The sequence below is a fragment of the Phalaenopsis equestris genome, unplaced genomic scaffold (assembly GCF_001263595.1).
Source record: "Phalaenopsis equestris unplaced genomic scaffold, ASM126359v1 Scaffold209375, whole genome shotgun sequence".
In the NCBI taxonomy this organism is placed as follows: Eukaryota; Viridiplantae; Streptophyta; class Magnoliopsida; order Asparagales; family Orchidaceae; genus Phalaenopsis; species Phalaenopsis equestris.
In genome coordinates, this window is record NW_018228544.1 from 264624 (window position 1) to 288412 (window position 23789).

At 30.9% G+C, this 23789-nt stretch overlaps 1 protein-coding gene across 4 annotated transcripts; it reads right to left on the reverse strand.

Annotated features, from left to right (window-relative positions):
- Window positions 1-1200: 1200 nt before the first annotated feature.
- LOC110036617 (RNA-directed DNA methylation 4) lies at window positions 1201-22000 on the reverse strand. 4 transcript variants are annotated; one of them, XM_020741101.1, is made up of 12 exons: window positions 21848-22000; window positions 21312-21587; window positions 21143-21223; window positions 12682-12776; window positions 11924-11995; window positions 8784-8825; window positions 2485-2624; window positions 2293-2411; window positions 2146-2190; window positions 1978-2056; window positions 1819-1889; window positions 1201-1735 (listed from the first exon to the last, which is right to left on the reverse strand). In XM_020741101.1, the coding sequence occupies exons 2-12, from the start codon at window positions 21421-21423 to the stop codon at window positions 1533-1535; spliced, it is 1059 nt and encodes a 352-aa protein (XP_020596760.1). In that variant the 5' UTR covers window positions 21424-21587; window positions 21848-22000; the 3' UTR covers window positions 1201-1532. The 4 variants fall into 4 exon arrangements, with proteins under 4 accessions (XP_020596760.1, XP_020596759.1, XP_020596761.1 ...); XM_020741100.1 differs by having other exon boundaries at window positions 21695-22000; XM_020741102.1 differs by having other exon boundaries at window positions 2146-2184; window positions 21312-22000.
- Between the last annotated feature and the right edge of the window lie 1789 nt (window positions 22001-23789).

Consider the following 23789-nt stretch of genomic DNA (forward strand, 5'->3'; position numbering starts at 1 on the left):
TATTGCATGCAAATCTCTTGGATAGAGAGTCAAACTGTCATAGACTTGATATAAGTAGTAGTTTGATGGTTCAGTGCATATATATTGCTAAGAGCATAGAAAACACATATTACTTCATCATTATTTTTTTGTTTAATTTGACTTTGTTTTGAACATTTTTTTACATTTTATTTAAATTAATGGTTCACTCATGATTTATTAGATCTTATATTGTGGTGCAAAAGAGATTTAGGACATGCAGATGAGATCACTTTACAAGCGATTCAAATATATTATTTCTAGTTTATATTACATATGCTATGAATTCTTATCTCGTTGAAACTTTTCAACATATGTTAAACATATTTTTCTATACCTAAATATTTTGTGCACTATACTATTGAAAATATGAATTAGGTTAAATTTGCTTGCTCTCGAAAAGAAGCGACCATTGATTGGTTTGGAATGCTTGGAAAAATATATGAACAGGAATCTCTGAGAGAGATTCGAATGCCTAAGAAAATATATGAACATGAACTTAAACTGCTATACTATTCAGCAAAATACCAGGATATAATTAGCAGCAGATGAGCACTGCCTGCGCTGTAGTCATTATCAAAAATAACTTTTGTTGTTCCTAAATTGTATTTTAAATAAATTTTGCAAAAATAATTAATTTTACTTCTATGTCCATTATCTTAAATCCTTAACCATATCTAAATCAGCCTAAAATGAAAAATACTTTAAAATTGCAAGATGAAACAAGTAGAACACCAGGGGAAAGTGATGAACTGAACAAAAAGCTGTAAAACAGTTCAAGTGAATTGATTTGAAAACACGCACACACACATAGAGAGAGAGAGAGAGAGAGAGAGAGAGAGAGAGAGACCTGAAGCAGTAGAAATCATGGCAATGTGGCATGTCTAGCACCAGGTGAACACTGCAGGCATCCTCTGAACTCGAATCAAATACCTGAATTGAATTGCCAGGAACAAGGCATATTTATACAAGATAGTTACAGCTGATTGCGCAAATTAGCCATCTGAAGTGGAAATGTTAGAATTGAGTGGTCTCAAGAAACAAAAAGTGTAAACTCACCTGCTGCTGTACTGTTTCAATGCAGATATGACAATGGCGGAAAAGAGTTATCTTGGTAGGATTACTGTAATAAAATTGTAACGAGATATAAATCAAAATATCATTTAAAATTTGGATACGATGTTGATAATTTCACCAATAAACTAGGAATTTAGGAAAAATAGTTAACAAAGCCCTCTTAGTTGGTAGTACTCAAACACAGACATCTGAAATCTACTAGAAATCCTTGCTGAAAATTCAGGACAAAAGAAAAACTCCCTAGGCCAGCTGATATTTGATGTTTCAGAGACTGCGTCATCCAAAAAGAATGCAGTTAAAACCATCTTCAAAAGCGAAGCTGACCAAACCAAGAAAATTCTAATTTGGTAAGGCACCATAACCCTTAAAAAATTCCAATATTTTATCAACGATATCCACATCACCATCTTCCCCAGAACCACTATGGCTTTGTCTCCCTAGTCTGAGCAATCTGAATCACTGAAAATGTGTACATATTTGCCACCTTCGCTGGATTCCTCCTCTTCTTCCTTCTTGCTCAGCATTTCTTCATCTTCACAATCTGAGTTTGGGCATTCAAAATCACCAAAAGGGTCCACCTCTTCATCTTCTTTGTTTGATGACTCCTCATCAGGGTAATCATTGTTTGGATGATCCTCAGCTGGAGCACAAGTAGGAGATCATTGATGTGGAAAAAGAATAAAAAATACAAAGATAATGCAATCCATGCATGAACAAACAAACCATTTGAATCCTCAGAATCATTATCAGAATCAGGCATGTCATCAAAATCATTTTCATTGTTTACTTGCACCCTAGATCAAGAGAGGACTGATTCAGTTAATTTTTTAAGCTCTCTAGGTCAGGGTAGAGAAATCTGAAAATATGATAAGAAATGCATACAATGGAAAGTCGTTTGACATATCTTCATCATTTCCAGTAAAATCGTCCTCAACAGTGTACAAATCATATACATATCCATCTGTTTATTGGAAGGAACAAAATAAAAACAATGAAAAAAACCATAATAGCTCATAACAAAAAGAATAAGAGAAGAAAGAAAGTAATAACCTTCTGTAGGAAGGTCAGCAATTGAATCAGAACCACTACCTGCAACTGCAGAAAGATTCATAATTAATGGGAAGGTTCTATATATATATATATATATATATCTTGGGATAGTGTAACTACAAAATCAAATGACAATAATGAGACGACCTTCTCCAGATAGATAGGCTTTTATTTCAGATTCAATCTCTTCAGCAGCTGAAGGAATGTGCTCCCTTAATAAAGGAAGATAGTTGCACAAGATTGCATTATCTTCTACAGAAACACGTCTGCACAGTGCTCGTCAGGCAATCAATACAAAACTTGAAAAAAGTGAATGGCTACATGAAGAAACGCACTTACTCCACCTCCTTCTTCATCAGCTTTTCATCTTCGGCATCAACTCGGACAACATCATAAAGATGGCACAACTGCCTCAAGGAATCAATATCACCCCTTCTGCTTTTCCAAATTTGCTCAAAACGGGCATTCCTTACAAGTTCCTAAAGCATTAAGATAAGAAACCATAAACATCCAGAAAAAATTTAGAACAACTGCAGGCTTGGATATTTGGTATTCCTAGAAAACAATCATGACATTTTTTTAAATGGACATTAATTAAAAAAATATATTATCTCAATTTTCTGCTTTAGGGATTTAATGGTGAGGTGAATCTGCGGTGAAAAAAGAGAGTGGCTATGAAATGGCAGTAATCAAAGAAAAAAAGTTCTTGAAATTAGAGTGTTGGTGGTTGGGCTGCATGTTATATTGAAAAAAAAACAAATCTAGCGTTGGGATGGTAAGAAGAACAAGAAGAGAACAAAGCTAAATAACAAATCTAGAGTTGAAATAGCTAAAATAAACGTGTCAGTAGAATTAATTTCACATGCAAAGTTTAATAGGTGTGTACGATGAGAATTTTGGTAGAGTTAATGGAAAATACTTGGGAGAACAGTAAAAATTATGATGGCCTGTAGTGGCATCCAATGCATCAAACATCTTCAAACCAGTCTAGTCACCAGCCAAGCCTTCCACACCCACCCTCCTCGTGCTTAAGGTAATGATTTAGAGCAATGCCAACCAATGTTTAAAATAGCATAATTGGGCATTGAAGCATTTTCCATTAGCGAACTTAGGCGTAAGCCTTATAATTTGAAATTTAAGTAGTCAAAATAATTAAATAAAAATAATGTAACAGCATCATAACTTACATTTATATTAACATTCTAGTAGGGTAAAAAGTGAAAAATTACGTTTATATAAAAAAAGAAATTGTTTGGGCTTGAAAATATTATATAACAACTTGCACAAAATAAAAACATAATATAAAACCTGATCAAATCATCAAACAAACATAAAATATAAAATATCGAAAACAAGAAAATCATAACATAGTAGACTTCTCTCACTCTTATTATCCAAAATAATAACATCCATAAATCTAAATATGATAAAAAAATCAGAAGTCAGAGCAACAAGCAACAGTGGCGACAACAATAGTCAACGGCTGCACCAACTACAACAGAAATAGCCGGTAACAACAATAGCAGCAACAACTGGTAGCGGCAAAGGAAGTAGAAGCAACAAATGACTATAAGGCAGCAAGCAGCAGGCAGCGACGTGGGAAGCTTGACTAGGGGGAGCTCTTACGTGTGGGAGTGGCTTACGTAGTCAAAATAATTAAATAAAAATAATACATCAGCATCATAACTTGTATTTATATTAACATTCTAGCATGATAAAAAGCGATCAATTGTGTTTATGTAAAAAAAGAAATTGTTTGGGCTGTAAAATATTATATAATAACTTACACAAACTAAAAATATAATATAAACATTAACTGATCAAGTCATCAAACTAACATAAAATATGAAATGAAAGTAACATAAAATATTAAAGACAAGAAAAAATTTAATACAATAGACTTCTCTCACTCTTATTATCCAACATAATAACATCCATAAATCTAAATAAAATAAATAATCAAAAGTTAGAGCAACAAGCAACAGTGGTGACAAGAGTAGTCGACGGGTACGTCAACTATAACAAAAGCAGCTGGCATCAGCAAAGGCAGCAGCAGCTGGTGGTGGCAAAGGCAGCAGAAGCAACAAATGACTATAACAGAAGTAGGCAGCGGCAGCAGCAAACAATGCTAGGAAGCTTGACTAAGGGGAGCTCTTACGCGTGAGAGTGTGGCTTTGGTTCATTTTCAAGCCGTCTAATACATAGGGGGAAAAACTTAATCATGAGAAGCGGACACCATAGCGAAATTAAGACTATACACACCTTGAGGTGTGCCTCAACTAACGTGTGGCGCACATCTTGCCCAAGTTGCTCGAGGCATCGTCTCAAAGTATTTTTCTTTGGAATTGCACTGAGGTGGGCCTCAAGATGTGCGTCATATTGCAAAATTTTAAGCAGTGTTGCCAACTATCATAAAATAAACAAGATCTAACAATAAATTCATTATCATATAGTTGTCCAACGACTAATAGCAAGTCAAAATCTATGCAGAGGAGTTGTAGCCTACAATCTTACTTGATGTTTTCCAATTTAGAGCAAGTTCTTATGAATTTGACTATTTATTTTGAGCAGCTCCAGCACTAAATATAATCACAATTCTCTCTCTTCACTAAATTATCAAGTCACCCATAAGATACATTGAAATGAAGTTGCTAAGTCATCACTACAATCAGGGAAGGATGGGTAGGAATTACACAAAAAAAAGGATACAAAAGAAAACAAAATCAAACTGAACTTTCATAAGATATTTTGTTTGTCCACAAACTTGCATCAGTTATGATAAAAACAAAGCAATCATTCTTTAAACAATGACGCAATAGATCATGTTTACTCTTACCAAAATCATATATGATGTTAAGAATATCTTATGAGTTGGGAAATAATGATTCTATAAGTCCAACAATTATTACGGAAGGAAGATATTTTTTTAAGAAGGTCAGCTCCGAAGCGCAAGAAAGAATCAACAATGATAATTTGAGTGTGCAGAAAGAATCATTTATATTTCACAGTTTGTCTAGGACTTTCCCGAGTCAACATAACATTGAGAAAACAATAAGACAAATAAGTCTCTTATATAGAAGATTTCAATACGCTAATCATTCCTACAATAATTTCTAGCTTTAAACCAAAATTTTTTTAAATTTAACTTTCAAACTACCACCAAAAATTCAATCTGATACCTGTAATCAAAATCCTGAGCATTCGGCCAATCTTGAACCGCAAAATTTTTTTTCCTATGTCACCCACTTAGCCATAGCCCTAGCCCTAGCCCTAACACTAGCCTAAACCACATTTTCCTTCTTTGTCAAAACTTTTATTGGAAAAATGATATGACAAGACTCTAAGGAGAAAACCTCAACGAGTAGTTCCTAAGATCACCATGGAGAATATGTAGTGAGAAATCTTACACTACAACAAAGGCTTAGCGCCTTTGAGAGAAAACAACCTTGCGAGATCACTCATAGGCACAACAGTGATTCATTAGATCGAGAGGAGGAAGTAAATCTCTTCCACCATCCAATTTCCAGTGAGTTTTAGTCCGAGATAACCTTAAAAATAGCTCTAATACCAAAATTTGGTTGTGGCGAATGAAGAAAAACACATATTTTGAAATGATTTATATACATAAGATTTTTTAAATACTTAATTGGTCGCAAATAATTTTATTCATTTAATTAATAATAATTCGAGCCTCAAAGACCCACGAGCCTTCCTAACACAAACTTATTATGCCTGTGCACCAAATATAAGTACTCAAGTTAAATGTCTTGATGATAATAAAAAATAGTTGCAATATGCTTCTATAGTAATTATTATTGTGTATTAGTAATTAAAAATAATATTTATAAATGTTCTTTAAGAAAAAAAGTTCATTTATATAAATACTTTGGAATTGTATGGCTGGAGTAACAACGCATATTTTTCTTTAATTTAGAGTAAAAAAGAAATATAGACGACAACAATAATAACCAGCTTTTATCCCACTAAGTGGGGTCCGCCACATGAATCATTTTTCTGCATTGCGTCCTATTGAATGTCATATTTTCATTTAATTAGAATAGGTTAAAATCATTTTTATACAATATGTCTAAGTCCTTTTAGGTCTACCTCTGCCTTTCTTAACATAAGTCGAACCTAAAATATCTACTCTCCTAACATAATCACAAATGTCCGACGTTTAATATGACCAAAACATCTAAGATAAAACTCTCTAATTTTGTCCGCCACTGGAGCTACACCGACACTATCACGGATATATTCATTTCGCATTTTGTCTCTAAGGATCAGTTTGGAAGAGTTTTTTGTCTATTTTGTTTTTCAGACCGCCTCCACAGTTCCGTTTGAGGAATTGCTTTCGTGTTGTTTTTTAAAAATTTCTGTGGTAGAAAACTGTTTTTTCAACCTAAGCTATTAAAGTGTGGTGGTTGTCAAAAAAACTACGGTACGACTTTTTGAAAAAAAAAATTATAATAGCCACCGTAGCTTTTTGAAAATTTGTTTCTTCTAAAGAAGTTTCACAACTGTTCTTCAAACAACTGCAGCTTTCCCAAACAGACCCTAAGTGTCAAACTACTCATCCACCTAAGCATTCTCATATCCGCAACACTTAACTTTATTTTATGCTTTTCTTTTAAAGGTCAGCACTCTGCGCCAAGGAGCATTACAGGCCTTACCACCATTTTATAAAATTTTCCTTTAAGTCTGAGCAGCATTTTTTCTATCACACAATATAAATAAAGTAAAAAAGAAATATGAAGTCAAAAAAATAATATAGTTATTAAAAGATATACTACGTAATATAATAATAAAACTAATGTATATAATTTTGCTAAATGGGTTTTATCATTTAAAGTTGAAAATATGGTTACAATTACTTGTTGGCCTGAATTTTAATTGGGTGGAAAAAAGATTTGCTCTTTCAATTAAATTTGAGATTATGGTTGCCACTAATTAATAGCATGGATTTAAATTGAATGTTTTTTTAGGTTTTAATTAAAAATTTCTATTAAGATCTTTTCAAATGAACGGTGATAGATCAGATACTTTTAATCCCCCAGAAGAAAGAATTAGGCCGTAGACACCGAAAGTAAAGAGCTTGAATTACTAATTTAGATACTCTCCAATTACCATGACCTCAACAATTGCCATGTGGCGGCATCTCATGCCCAATATCTAATAAAGGAATTGTCCTTCACTTTTTGAATATTAGAAAATGCAAATAATTAAAAGCAGCCATTACAACTGATGATAGGAAAGTTCCAAGGAAAAGCACAACCAGTTCAATGCACATTTAATTTTATTTTGTTTTTCCAATAACGCTGAAAAACATGGGCTTGTTTTGTGCAATTATTTTTCTACAAAATAATTACATTTAACTCCAACCAAAATAATTCAGAAAGTATGCAATGAAATTAAAAATACTAGCAATATTCCTCACGGCGAGATTATAATTAACTAAAGATAATTTAAGAAAATTTAACTCGCTAAAAACATAACTTAAATGTCTCCTATATATAAAGACGCTGTCAAACATTTTACAAGTAATTTACCATTCATAATTAGTAAAATGACATGTAAGGACAAAAAAACATTACATAACTAACTAAATATGATTAAATGATCCAAATAAGACATGATACATGACAACAAGAAGAATCTCGAGCTGCATTACTAAATTTATTGTTGTTGTTGTTGTTTTTATTGTTGTTGTTATTATTATTATGGTAAACAAATTCAATTATTTAAAAAAAATGTAACAAGTTCAGCCAAACATATTTTCTCTATTTATACCACTATATTTCAAAATATATTATAGAAACTAGAATAATTCCAGGCACATACTTATTCAAAGATGAATGGTATTTGAGAAATGTATCAAAATAGGTTTATAAATCACATATTCACACTAGGTAATAAGAGACTTAAAATCTAATTGTAAATTTTAAATTATATTCGATTTCTATCCTCCCATTATCCTAGTATGTTAGAGGTTATTTATTTTGTTGAAAAACAAATGGAGTGTAAAAGGAATTTAGTGTAATTAAAAAGTACTATACTAGGAAAGCTTTAGAGCTGTTTGGTTCGATGTAAAACAAATTTATGCATTTATATTTTTTTATTTAGTTTAAGGAAAAATAATTTTTTTGTAAAACATAGAGACCGATGGCGGCAGTAATTGGTGAGTGATGGTGGCAGCAGTATCTATGGCGACGGCGACGATAGCAGGCTGGCAAGGGTGGCAGGCGGCTAACAAAGATTCAGCCTTGCGGTGCAATTAAAATTCATTCAAAATTGAGTGAGTTTCAAATTCATTCACAATAAACTAATTAGTGAATTCCAAACACTTCAAATTTTATTCTGCATTCCGTTTTCTCAAATCAAATATCCAACTTTTAAAACGCATGCATTCCTTTTACTTTACACCCCTTTTCCGACAAATAAAACAGCCCCATAATAATTTTATATTCCTACTTCCTAGTTAATCTGAAGTTCAAAGGTGTGCATAGGCTCCAATCATGATATCTCAAAAGACTTTTAAAAGCTCAGAGGAAGAAAAAAAAAATGTATAAACCACAAAGATAGCTATGGAAAAAGAGATAATATGCAAGTATATTATTAATAAATAAATGACGGGATACCTCCCGTTCTTGTCTAGCTGCAGAGCGCAGTTGATCATGTTTCTGTATGCAACATACAAATTTGGTTAAGGTCAGTTCAGAATGTAAAAACTTACATAAAATCAAAACAAAGTAAAGCAGTACATGATTCTATGGCATGTTGACTGAATCTCGTCACTAAACAAGCAGCAAGCATATTTGAAAATTCAATTTAAAATACAGTCCCTGCTGACAAAACATAATGTGGCAATGCTGAATTTGATTAGGACATTAACGAGACAGAGAAGAGTGCAGGCATACACACAGACACACACAGAGATGCAAGATAGATGTCATCTTTTTAGATCCCCACATGTTTAAGCTTTTGTCTAAGGGAAAGCTTAGTGATAATATCTAACGTACATCCAGTCATTTATACAGCAATACTAAAATTTGAAAAAATAATAACAAATGACATCCATGCCAAAAACAAAAGATTCAGATACCATTCTTAGAAATGATCAAGTACTGTTTTGCTAGATTGACAAAAAAACATCCAAACTAATAGGTATTGGGTATTATACATGAATAACCCTCCAACTATACGGTATTTTTGAAATTTGTTGATATGTCGACTTTATGTAAAAATGTACAATTGTTATTTAAAATGTTTGATAAGGTTGTTTAAGAAGTTGGGGAGAGCTTAATAGTTCAGGTTATTATAGACAATGCAGGTGTCTATAAAGCTACAGGGACCGTCTTAATGGAGAAAAGGAAGCATATCTATTGAACTTCATGATGCTCATTATCTTGATTTAATGTTCAAGAAGTTGAGACAATTACCACAACATTAATCTGCTTTGCTGAAAGCAAAAATAATAAGTAAATTTATTTACAATATTTTCTGAATATTAAATTCGATGAGTAAACTTGGCCAACAGTTACAAGATTTGGCATGGCAAATCTGAGCTTGCAAAGATTTAAAAAGCTACAACAACCTTTGAAATTTATATTTGCTTTTGAAAAATGAGATAAAAATTCTTAGGTGTCAATTATGAAAAATTATTCTTTTTGGCGTAACACTGATTAAGCTCTGAATATTACAGGGCCCTAAGCGAAGATATTTCAAATGGTTTATGATGAGAGTGCTTCAGCTATTGGATTTATTTATGAAGCTATGAACAGAGCAAAGGAGGAAATAACAAGAGATTTAAGAAGACAAAGAAGTAGCATATAAAAAAAATACAAGAAATCTTTGATAAAAAATGGGATCATCAGCTACATCAACATTTGCATATTTTTGCATATTATTTGAATCATTAATTTCATTATGATAAGGACTTCCATGTGGATAAAGGGGTTTAAATTAATTTATATGTATGCATGGATTGATTTATCCCTGAGGTTGACTATCTTAAACAAATGATTAACTTGAAGATTTTCATCTGAAAAATAAAATGTTTCAATTTAGAGCAGCTCAAGCATGCTACAGGAAATATTATCCCAATAAATTTTGATTTACCTATAAATTTTAACCTATAGCATTATAATTTATATCTACACTACCTATCTTAATATGCATTACTATTTTTTATTTCATCTTATTCTAGAATGTTGGTAGACACAATTTGGAGATGAAGTGCCAGAACTCGAAGCATTTGTTATGAAAGTTCTCAACCTTAGTTGTTTTGCTTATGCATATAAGAGTATTATAGAGCATATTTAACCAATTGCATGCAAAAAAAAAAAAAAAAAAAAAAAAATGAAATTGATTGGCTGCAGATTGAATAAACTACTTAGTTTATATTATGTTCAATAAAAATTTGAAAAATAGACACTTAAAGTTATAAAAATAAGGAAAATGTGGTGATGGAAAAGATCATTTGGTTGTTGATGATACATTATTTGATGATGACTGCATGAAATAAAAAATAAGGAATAATTTGAGTTTGAAGGAGAAGTAATGACATTTAATGATGATGATAATGAAGATTTTAATGTTAACATTGAAATGGGTCAAATGACTATTGAACTTGGAGTAATTTCTATTTCACGATCATTTAAATAAAGAAGCCTTGAGGTTTGAACTTCAATAAAATCAAGAGATAATTTTAGTATCATGGATTTCCCAGTTGTCCTTAATAATAATAATAATAATAATAATAAATATAAATATAAATATATAGATTTTGAATCCGAGAATAATAGAGTTATTACATATGATGTTTATTCTGAGTATGATAAACATAATAATGAGGCCACTATGAATCCTGGTCCTTGTGGCATATTTAAGTTCAAAGTGAGTACTTTAAAGTTTAAATCTTATTTCAAACTTTTGTTTTATAATATTCAAGACTAAGATTTGTGATTGGATATATTTATGAAATACATTTAATTTTATGATTTTTTAATTCTGCTATTTCGAGGCTTACACGTTGCCTCGCTAAGAAAAATACATCAATTCTCAATTCTGCCTTTTTAAACATTCCGATGAATATTTGAAGTACTTAATCTATTACAAAGCTGTGAACATATTTGAATGCACATTTTATCAAATAATATAATATTTCGATTTTATAAAAAATAAAAAATTCAAGGATTGTCAGAATGTGAGAAATACTTTAATTACATTCTTTTTTTAACATGTTACACTGTAAAAATTTTATATAATGGTCCGCTGTTTACCTTGTTCAGAGATTTGATTTTATATTTGGGCACTTTGGTCTTGCTTTGTTTTGCAGCACAAATAAATCTACTTCAACCAAAAGAGTAAAGAAATAAATCAAAAAGCCTTTTAATCTATGAGCAACAGCTCAATCACAAATTTTTCACACAAAAAACAACAGCATCTCAATAGCAGCTGTTCACCAACGTTTTTCCTATAGCAATTATTCACCTGGCTTTTCAAACTGCAGCAATCTTACCAAACGAAGCCTAAAATTTCAACAGGATGGTTCTAACTCCTAAATAGAGAAACCCAATCTTGTTGCTAATAGTAAGAGAAGTGGGTTAGCAGTACAATTTCTCAGCACATGCAGACCGCGTTGCCATTTTATATATGCTTATATTGCTTAATTTTCTTTCATATAGTAATATGATATGACAATGGTACGAATTAAATAAATCTTACAAAAAATGTTGAACCATATCAAAGCAACAATCTTGTATCATGATGTTCTCACCTTGTCTTGTTTGAAATAACCTTTGCGCACCTCCATCTTCCTCGTGAAGTCCTTTGAGCCACAAGAATTAGGCTGATAAAAAAATATATCAAAAAGCAGTATATGTGGTATGTTTTTGCAAAGTACATCAATTAACTATATAATTGAAATTCTTAATTATTATCAACATCATTAACCTCAGCCAAACTACTTGGGTCAGCAAAATCTTAATTGTTGGACAGTTAAAAAATTTACATGGTGCTCCTAGTAGAATATCACAAGCACTTTTGGGTCAAACAATTTCAAACCCAACAAATTTTTAGCAGACGAGCAATTATAACCACCAAATGAGTGAAAATCTCGAAATGCAGAATCAAAATAAGCATAAGCAACATTTTCAAAATAGGTTATCAACCATAAACTGTTAATTTGTAAAATAAACAGAACCGCTAATGATAATGATTTTTAGCTATTTAAGAAAGCTAAAAATAATTCCTTCCTGCGATCATATTCTTGACTATATTCATACATTCAACAGACCTAAAACTATGCTAAGGTGGCTGATCGACATTCTAATTTTAAACGTTAAACTTGAGCACATTGCATCAGAGCTAAATCATTCAAAACTAAAACTGAAGTCATTCATTGGATGCAAAAGAAAAATGATGCTCTAGCTAAGGAAACTAAAGTTCTGTAAGTAGAGAAAAAGTGTAGAATCAAAAAAATTAATTTACTTCATACAATAAAGCCAAAAATAGAAGAAAGAAAAAAACACTTACCAGAAGGGACTGCAAAACATCTTCAATTGCCTCGGAAGGGCTCACAGTTTCCACATGCTGTACTAATAACCGTTTTCTCATCAATGCCTCTGAAACTGCAGACAGGTCATAATCAATATGCAAATTCAGAAATATGAAAAGTTAACAATGACAACAATAACATAAGCAGCCTGATATTGCAATTTTTTACTCCATATTAGTTAAAACTTGCTTTCTCTGTCCCCCTTAATCCCTTATATTCAATTCAATCTGGCATTTATCATTTCCGACATCTGATTAGTGGAACTCTTCATGTTCCTGGAGTAGTTACAAAAAACCCACTTAAAGCGCAAATCAAGTTGATGTTGTTTTACAACCCCTTCAGCCTTTTTATCACAAGTTTGAAATGATTTCCAAAGACTTGATGGATGGAAATAGCATCTGCCAAATGAATCAATGAAAGTAATAAATAACAAAAAATAGATGAAAGCATTCCCTTTAACTCAACCTTCCTTCCACCCACCTTGCTCTTCCTGCTGCCTGTTGGAGTGCATAATTAAGAGAGCAAAGCGGGCTAACGAATCAACTAAAACAGCATAAAAAGATAACATCTGTTTTGCTTTTCACAATTTCTTTTTTTTTTCATTCCTTTGTCTTATAAGATCAAACATATTTCTTTTCACAATTTCTTTTTTTTTTTCATTCCTTTGTCTTATAAGATCAAACGTATGATCGAGATCAGCTAGGCAAAACTCATCATAAATGCAAATTATATGTGCTATAAAGAGCAAATTTGTCAGTTGGTCGCCATTTATAGTTATTTTATGTTTTTTTTTAGTTTTGATCTATTAGAAGGATTATCTACTTGAAAATGTCTGAAGATGATATGGCATATGGGAATAGAATGTGTTATCAGTTATTGCAATTATTTTCATTGGATTATTTCACCTCTTGTTTAGATTGGTTCAAGTCTAGGATCATGTGAGTTGATGATTCTACTGTTGGAGTTTTCATTGCTTCATATTGACTGCAAAATTGGATTTTTATGAGTTGGTTATCTAAACTATCATTACATGTTTTGTCAAGATACATGTAGCTCTTTCTTGAGTTATTGTTTCCTTAGCGAGTTCCGTCTCTAGAGAGTCTTATGTGATTATTGTAGAATTCAAAATGTAAATGAATTCTTCCTTGAGTGATTCAAGTAAGAGTCATATTGTTTAATCTGCAACTCTTATCCGACAATTTCAGGAGGAGAATGTAATGATTGTAAATTTGATAACTTGATGAATGAAACGTGACTTTTGCTTAATAAAATTTAAAATTCTCCTTCAATTTTGTGCATGTACATGGTTGATGTTGATGTTGAGTATACACATTGTGTATCTCACTATTTGATTAGATGATAATAAAACAGTGTGATGTAGACTAATGATTTATCAAGTGTTCTTTAAAGGATTATTTATCCATAACAATTAACATGATGATCATGAGAAAAAAATGCAATAAATGGGTATTTTTTGTAGAAAAATACCCATAGGTTATTTGTCTTGATGTTCTTACGTTGTGTGTTAGATTGAATGTATAGATTGAGGATGATCATCGTCAAAGCCTCAAAGTAATGCACACTTATGTATGAAGCATATTAAATCATTACATGCATCAAAACCTTCTGAATCAAGTCCTGACTTATATTTTAAGTATTGTTGGTTAATTTTTTTTCTTGGTATTAAATCCCTCAAATCATGCTAAAATCCTCTCCTAAGTTGTGATCGAATTTAAATCTATTTTAAATTTAAAAATTCCCACTAATTATTAATTAATTTCCAAAATTTCTAAAAAAATAAAGAAAAACATTAAATCAAGTTTAAATCCTTCCTTTGTCAAAGTTCTAATAGTTAATTGTTGCGCTTTTCCCCTCTTAATCAACTCCTTAGGACCGGCCACATAATTGCAAAACATTTTGGAAAAAAACATCTCTTGATACGTCATTGTTCTTCAAAGACAAAAAAAAATAACTCTAGAAACCCTCTTCACTGTATAAAAAATCTCCCGCATATGTTCATAGAAGCCCTCTTGCAAAACCACAAAGTATTTGGCAGGGAGTATGTCCTTGGTGTGGAGTAACTTTCAAAAGTTTGTAAGCAAATTCATTTTATTTTGATTCATATTTTAATATTTGCTTCGAAATCTAGTTTGATTTAATTTTATATGTTGACTTAGATTCAAATTTAAGAAAAACATATTGTGTTGATTAGAAACTTCACCCCATTTTGATAAAATTTTTCATGATGATTTAAATCAAAAAATTTTATTGTGCTGATTAAAATTTTTATTCTATTTTGATTTAATTCTTCGTATTAATTTGAATCAAAATTTTTTTTGGAAGCTTTAGATGCATATCACACAATTTTTATATATTTACATATCTAACACTTCATATTTACATTTGGTAACACTTTGGTGTCATAAATCTATGCACAAAAAAGTGCATTTCACTTTAAAAAATAAACAGTAGTAATAAGTTTGACATGATATTATAGATTTCAGTGCTATGTAAATAAATATGAATGGTTGGGTATTATATATGCAAATACATAACAATTGTGTGATAAGTATGTAAATGTCTAACTTTTTATTCTGTTCATTAGAAACTTCATTTTAATTTCATTTAATTTTTCATGTTGATTTAAATCAAAATAGTCTATCATGACGATTAGAAACTTAAGGTTATTTTAATTTAATTTTTCATGTTATTTTGAATCAAAAAATTTTATTGTGTTAATTAGAAACAACATTTCATTTTAATTTAAGTATTTATATCATTTTGAATAAAAAATATATGCTTGTTAATTAGAAACTTATTTCATTTTGATTTAATTTTTATTTTACTTTAAATCAAAACTACTATTCTGATGATTCAAATTTGCAACTTATTATTATTATTGTGACTTGAATTTTCTGAATTATTATGATTTAAAATCTAAAACTATTAGTGGATTTATAATCTAAAAATAGATTTCTAGTTTGATTAAATATGTAATTAAATTTATGGATAGATTAAATCTGAAAATATATTTTAATTTGCTTAAATTTGTAATTAAATATTTAGATTGATTGAATCTAAAAAACTAATTTCTAAGGATGTTTATATTTAAAAACTAACTTTTAGATTGTTGGACTTAGGAATTTAAATTTCTAGACTTTCATTTTCAAAATTTTATATTTAGAGTTGCTAAAGATAAAACAAAATTTTCAAAATTCTAAAATTAATTTTTCAAAATAAAAAATTACATTTATTGGACTTACCATTGTTAAATTGAATCACATATATCAACTTGGTTGGCACATTCATTATTAAATATCAAATTATGTTGATTAGAATCATATTTTTTTTCATTTGAAAAAAGAGGAATTTAAATACATAACACCCAATTATTATGTTTTTACATATCTAAAGCCTAAAATTTATTTTTATACATTTAAACCAAACAAATCTTTTATATTACATAAAAAATATCACTATTTTAAATTTTGAAAAATTAAACACAACTTTTTCATGCATAGTTAAGGGGGCATATATGTAAAAATTTAAGTTTAGATGTTAGATATGTAAATGCATAGACATTGTGTGGTATGTATGTAAATCTCCCTTGAAAAATTTAATATGCTAAATTATTTCTCCAAAATCAGAAATTATATTTTATGAAATTCACTTTGCTAAAAATATTTTATCAAAATTATCATTTTGTAATTTTTATTGCAATATACCTAAATATTTTTTTTTATTGATAAAATCAAATTTACACAATTTTCATTGAGGGTTAAATCACATTAAAAATCACAATCAATAAAATAATTTGCAAGGTGTGATTGTCCATTTCTAGTTTTAGTAAGTTTTCATTGCATGCATCAATTTATAGAGAGATTGTGAGTTTAGAAAAAGGAACTTTGATCATAAAAAAAATTTGTTGATTGGAGAAATTGAGGTTGCACTCACCTCGTATAGGAGAGTATAGCAGGTTTGTACACTCAATGTAAGAGAATAAATTAGGATGCGCTCAATTTGAAGAAGGGTGGGCAGGAATAGCGCTTCTCCACCCCGTTGAATCAGATTTTTACATTCAGTATTGGTCTTCTAGTCTGATATTGACTAAAAATTAACATATGCTTTAAGACTTCTGGCCAAACTATGTAAATTTTTTTTTTGTTCGCTATCCTACTTTACATTTTCAGCACTTATTTTCTTACTTATCTATTGTTACTTTTATGCTCTATTCCTTAATATATATAAACTCTTTTTGCTAGCATAATCATAGAATTATGAATCTCATATGGTGTGTCGCTTCCACAAATTAATTCTTACTATTAATTTTAATTATCATTCATTTGTAATATCTTTTTGCTTTGGTTATGGATTTTCTTACTGGACATTTACAGAACGATGTATCTTAGTATATGTTTTTCGTTGGTGATATCCTCTTGAGCATAAGACTGGAGAGAGTTCAGGAAAGGCTTGAATTATGGATGTCAACTTTAGAATCTAAAGGCTTTTGTTTGAGTATATCTAAAACTAAATACAAGAAATGTAATTTAATAAAAGTAGATCTAGTGGGTGTTGGTAAAAATGAGTGATCATGTCATTAAAGGGAGTGAACATCTTAGATATCTCAAGTCTATAGTTCAAAGTGGTGGAAGTAAAAATGGGGATGTTATTAATAAAATTCAAGTTGGATGGTTGAAGTGGAGGAATGCATGAGGCCTTTTGTGTGATAGAATAGTATCGCTTAGACATAAAGGTAAATTTTATAAGATGGTGGTGAGATCTGCAATGTTTTATGGTGCATGATGTTGGTCTGTAAAGAGAAGCACAAAATTAAGTTAAGTGTCGTTGAGATAATAATGCTCAAGTGGATGAGTGGTTTTACAATAAGAGACCAAATGCGAAACGAATATATCCGTGAAAGGGTTGGAGTAGCTCCAATGGTAGAAAAAATTAGAGAAAGTCGCCTTAAATGGTTTGGTCACATTAAAGGTCAGCCATCTATGAACCTGTTAGGAGACTTGATGTTTTGGATTTGACTTGCTCTAAGAAAGGTAGAGGTAGAGCTAAAAAGACTTGGAACATGTTGTATAAAAAGTGATCATAATTTATTAAAATTAAATTAAAATTGGACACTTAATAGGACACAATGGAGAAAAAGAATTCATGTAGTCAACCCAACTTAGGGGGATAAAGTCTTATTGTTGTTGTTTTTGTTGTTGTTGTTGTTGTTTGTAATATCTCAAAAAAATTTAATTGGCAAACAAATCTAATAAAGTATGCAAGGGTCGCTACACCGACGCCCGGGTGTAGTGTCAAATAAGCAAGGGTTCACACATTACGGACGAATGCGGGTAAATAAGTTAGTCCATGAAACTAATATTTGAATAAGATCTTGGAATATAAGTACTCTCAATTGTAAATTAATGGAATTAATTGATATTATGATTCATAGAAATATTAATATCTTGTGTATTCAAAAAATTAAATGGGTTGGAGAAAAGGCTAAGGAGATTGATAATTTAGGTTTTAAACTTTGGTATTCTGGTAAGAGTCGCACTAGAAATGGTGTAAATGTAATTATAGATAAGAGTTAGAGTTTGAAAGATAATGTTTGAAAGATAATGTTGTAAAAATTAATAGAGTTGGAGATAGAATTATAGTCCTTAAGATTGTCATTGTACTAAGATTTTTAATATTATAATTGTTTATGCTCCTCAAATAGGTTTAGATACAGAGTATAAAGGTAAATTTTGGAATAACTTAGAAGACTTAATACAAACGATATCTCTTGAAGAATGAATTTTTATTGGAGGAGACTTAAATAGACATGTCGATAGAGTGGTAGAAGACTTCAGAAATACTCTTGGTGACTACGGTTTTAGAGTAACTAATAAAGAAGTTAGAGATATTTTAGATTTTGTTTTAACGTGTGATTTTGTTATTACTAATACTTTATTCAAGAAAAGAGATGAGCATCTTATTACTTATAAGAGGAGATCTAATAAAACACAAATTGATTATTTTCTTATAATAAGAAGAGATCGTCGAGATTGTAAAGATTGTAAGGTCATTCCAAATGAGAATTTAAGTACCCAACATCGTTTATTAGTTCTAGATTTTAAGATGAAGGTAGTAAAATAAAAAATATTAAGACTCATCATCATAGAATTAGATGGGAGAACCTAAAAGACAAATAAAATTATTTTATGAGTAAAATTCAAGATTTCAAATTTTGGGATGTTCATGATGAAGCAAATGTTATGTGGAAAAAAGTATGTGCTTGGAGAATCTAAAGAAAAAAAAATTTATTAATAAAAATAGTTGGTGGTGGAATAATAATGTGCAAGAAAATATAAAATATAAGAAGTTATGTTATAAAAATTGGTTTAAATGTAAAAGCTTAGTGAAATGGGAAAAATATCAAACGGCCCGTAGGGAGTCTAAAGAATAATCTGTGACGCCAAAAATTATGTTTTTAATGATCTTTATAATATATTAGATACTAAGGAGGATGAAAAATATATGTATAAACTAGCCAAACAAAGAGAAAAAAAGTGAATATCTAACTCAAGTAAAGAGTATTAAAGATGAAAATCAAAAAATATTTTTCTTAGAATACGATCGACCTTTATATTCTTAATATCATGAATAAAAATAAAATGTTTCATTTTACCGCCGCATTAGTAAAAAAGAAGTTGATGAGGCTTTAAAGAAAACCAATGGTGGAAAGTCTGCAAGATCTGATGATATCCCACTTGAAGTGTGGAAATGTTTAGGAGATTTGGGAGTTTCTTGGCTTACTAAACTCTTTAATATTATTTTAAAAACTAAAAAGATGTCTGAGGAGTGGAGGAAGAGTATTTTGATCCTCATTTTTAAGAATAAAGAAGATGCACGAGAGTGTGCAAATTATAGAGGAATTAATTTGATGTGTCATACTTTAAAGTTATGGGAGAGGGTAATTGAACATAAGGTTAAGACGTATGACAAAGATTTTTCATAATCAATTTGGATTTATGTCAGGCAGGTCTACTATGGAAGGTATGCATTTATAGAGAGGTTTGTTGGAGAAGTTCAGAGATAATAAGGAGAATCTACATTTGATTTTTATTGATTTAGAAAAAGCTTAGGATAAGGTTCCAAGAGATATCCTTTGGAGAGTTCTTGAGAATAAAGGTGTTGATATGACTTATATTCAAGTCATTATATACTAGAGCTGCTACTTGTGTTCAAACTGAAGGAGGATTGACCAAATATTTTCCTATTTCTGTTGGATTACATCAGGGATCGGCTTTAAGCCCATATCTTTTTGCTTTAGTTATGGATGGTCTTATTGGACATCTACAGGACGATGTACATTGGTGTATGCTTTTTGTTGATGAGATCCTTCTCGTGGATAAAACGAGCGAAAAAGCCCAGGAAAAACTTGAATTATGGAGGTCTACGTTGGAGTCTAAAGGCCTTCATTTAAGTAGAACTAAAATTGAATACATGGAATGTAATTTTAGTAGTGGTAGCTCTAGTGACAAAAGTGCGACTTTGGGTAATCAATTATTAAAAGGTGTGAACGATTTAGATACCTTGGTTCGTTGTTCAAAGCGATGGTGATATGGATGGGGATGTTAATAGTAGAATTCAAGTTGGTTGGTTGAAGTGGAGGAATGCTTCGGGTCTTTTGTGTGATAGAAAAGTACCGCTTAAATTAAAAGGAAAATTTTATAAGATTGTGATGAGACCTGCAATGCTCCTATGGCACCGAATGTTGGCCTTTAAAAGAGAAGCATAATAATAAGTTAAGTGTTACGGGGATGAGAATAATTAGGTGGATGAGTGGCTTTACACTTAGAGACAAAATGCGAAATGAATATATCCGTGATAGGGTTGGTGTAGCTCCTGTGACAGACAAATTTAGAGAAAGTCGTCTTAAATGATTTGGTCACATTAAACGTCGACCATTTGATGATCCGATTAGGAGAGTAGATGTTTTAGATTTGACTTGTGTTAAGAAAGGCAGAGGTAGAACTAGGAAGGCTTAGGCTTATTATATAAAAAATTATCTTAATTTACTAGAACTAAAAAAAAAATATGGCACTAAACAGGACGCAATGGAGAAGAAGGATTCATGTAGCCGACCCCACGTAGTGGGATTAAGGCTTTGTTGTTGTTGTGTTGTTGTAAACAAATTTAATAAAAAACATTTAAGGACACATTTCATGCCAAATTCAACACTCCTCCTTTCCCTAGTGCCTTTGCCCTTGGATTGATTCATTCAAGTACCATCTGAGTGGAATTCATTACAGAAGGCGTGTAAGAAAATGCCATCAAACTCACCAAACTATATAATAAGACCAATAGTTTAAAGAACACACCAAATTCTCCTTGAAATCAATACAACATGCAAATTAACATAAAATTAAAATAAACATAATTTTTTAGTACCTTTGCTCTCGTGATCAGATATTGAAAGCTTCTCAAAATCCAATAAAGGCCTTTTAAGCGGCCTTTCATTAATCTCTAACCCTAAAAATGGTAACGAAGAAATAATGTAAGATTTCATTTAATTGAAAAAAAAAAGCATGTCGAAAGAAATACAGGGAAGACTGCTCACAAAATGCATCCAGACTCGCCTGAGAAGCCTTTCTTTTCACTCTGACCACCACCGGCTTCTCCTTTCTCCCCGTAGATGGCGTACCAGAAGATGCCAACTTAACGTCCTCCATGGAGGCAAAGAAGAATGTATTATTTCTCCAGTTAGGGTTCAGAGGCGGGATAGAAGGAAACGGAGTGGCAGTATTTCAGCAGGCCCGTTTCGTCTGCGCCGTCACCATTGGGGCTGTTTGGTAGCCGGTTTTAAGTAGGATTTATGCAGGACTTGAGCTAAATACTGCCAACCGGGAACATAAAGAAACAAAAAAAAAAAAACCCCCTCCGTAAATCCTGAGATTCGTAAATCCCAAAATGACGCAGATTCACGATAATTCCGGGATTTACTAAATCCTGTCAATCGGCGGATTTCGTAAATCCGGGACCAGCCAAGAGGAAGAATGGCGCGAACAGCCTTACGTTCCTCAATGGTTTCTGATAGGAGCGCAGAGAAAGGATGAGAAAGATGGGGGTTTCTGTGGTTTCTGTAAGCCGCGATACCTAATCGCGACTGTATCGCGAAGGTTCGTTCAAGAAGGCGCGAAGGTTCGTTCAAGAAGGCGCGAAGGTTTAGGGGCGGAGATGGGAAGCTTGGGCGATGGGAAAGGATGTCGGAGAGGAAAAGAGAGTTTCGGGACGAGGAATGGGGGGATAGGTTTATGGTTTTAATTTACATTTATTTAACATAATTTTATTATTTCAGTTGATTAATAATTAATAAATAATTTATATATTATCATATTAATCATAATTAGATAAATTTCAATGTAATTATTTAATAGTTAATTTATAAATACAAATATATTTTAAGTTTTAAATTATTTAATAAATTTCTAAATAATTTTTTATTTATATAATTAATGATTAATTAATATTAAATTATTGATTAATAAGTAACCAGTTTTAAAAGATAAATTATTAATTTAAATGCCTTTTCTTATTCATTTTGAGTCTTCGGGCACTCATTTATAATTTTTTCTTTAATATTTAGTTTTCGATGTTCAATAAATCCTACTGAAGAATCTCTTATGATTTATCAAATTTTACTTACTAACATGAGAAATAGTGTTTTAGATTTTAACCACCTCAAGATTTGATAAATTCGGATTTACACGATTTAGTAAAACCTATTTAAATTAAATTTTTCTTGCAACCAACAGCCCTTCAAAGTTGAATCACGTTTCTCTTGCGCTTCACCTTAAATTTGAACTTCAATAAATAGGATCATTCCTGGAATTAAATTCGGCGCTCATGAACTCCGATGAGCCCTATGTCATCGAAAGTTTAAGATGATCTTTCTTCTTTTTCGAAAAGAAGGAGTGCTCAAACCATGAGTTTTGTAAATGATGGGAGTTTTTTCTTAAGAAAAAATACTAACATTAGAAGGGATTTACATGTGCATGATGTGAGCATTTAAATTTGACGCTCAATTTTACAGCTTTATTTTAAATTTCATCAAAAATATTACAAAAATTGATTTAATCTAAGTCCAAAAAAATTAAGATCAAGTCATTAAAACAAAATTAAATGTTTTAGATATTCGATTGAACTGTCAAATAAACTCTAAATTTGACATATTTATAATCAAATCTAGAGTCTAGACAAGTGGAATCAAACTAGCCTAAGTTAGCTTAATTTTCAAATTATTAAGGCCCTCTGTTCATTAGAAAAATTCATATATTATTAAGTTGATCAATACCAGCTATTCAATCAAGTGTTAATGAGAATTATTCACCAAATGACCAAAACATTTTGTTCATAGATGTTATAAATATATCTCCTCTTTTCACTTGAGATAGTGATAAAAGTAGTAGAATTTTTGTATTGTTATGGACTGAAGACCCGACAATAACTGACATTCGTAGCAACATACCACTATTAGACACTTCTCGTTGTCTGCCCCTGCTCATTGTTCTAAGTCAACCCTATTTGTAACCTCATATTTGAAATAACATCATAATTCATAATGTTGTATTGAAGATCCAACAATGTTTTCACTCCATAAATTTTTTGTATGTTGTATATAGACAATTATTGTAGCTGATATAAAATTGCAATCATCTTTTCTTAGTTATGAGGAAAAGATGACTCTTTTTAATTACACACATACAGTGGATTAGTTTAATTGTGCTAGTCTCGCGATTTTTTCTACTTTTTGATTTTTTCACTTAAAAATTTATGGTTTATTCTCTCACTACTCGTCAATTATATGTGCATGTTAGATCATTGTGCAACACTAAGACATTAATTTAACAATTTATCACCTCAAAATTTCCAAAACGCAATAATTATTAATAATAAATTTCTACAAAATAAAATAATTATGTTTATGTTATTGTTTTATTTGAATGATATATATATATATATAAGAAATGGTCAGCGGCTATTATACGAGTCTCCAGCCACCCCTAATGTGTCTAACAATTAAATGTTGAATCCTGAT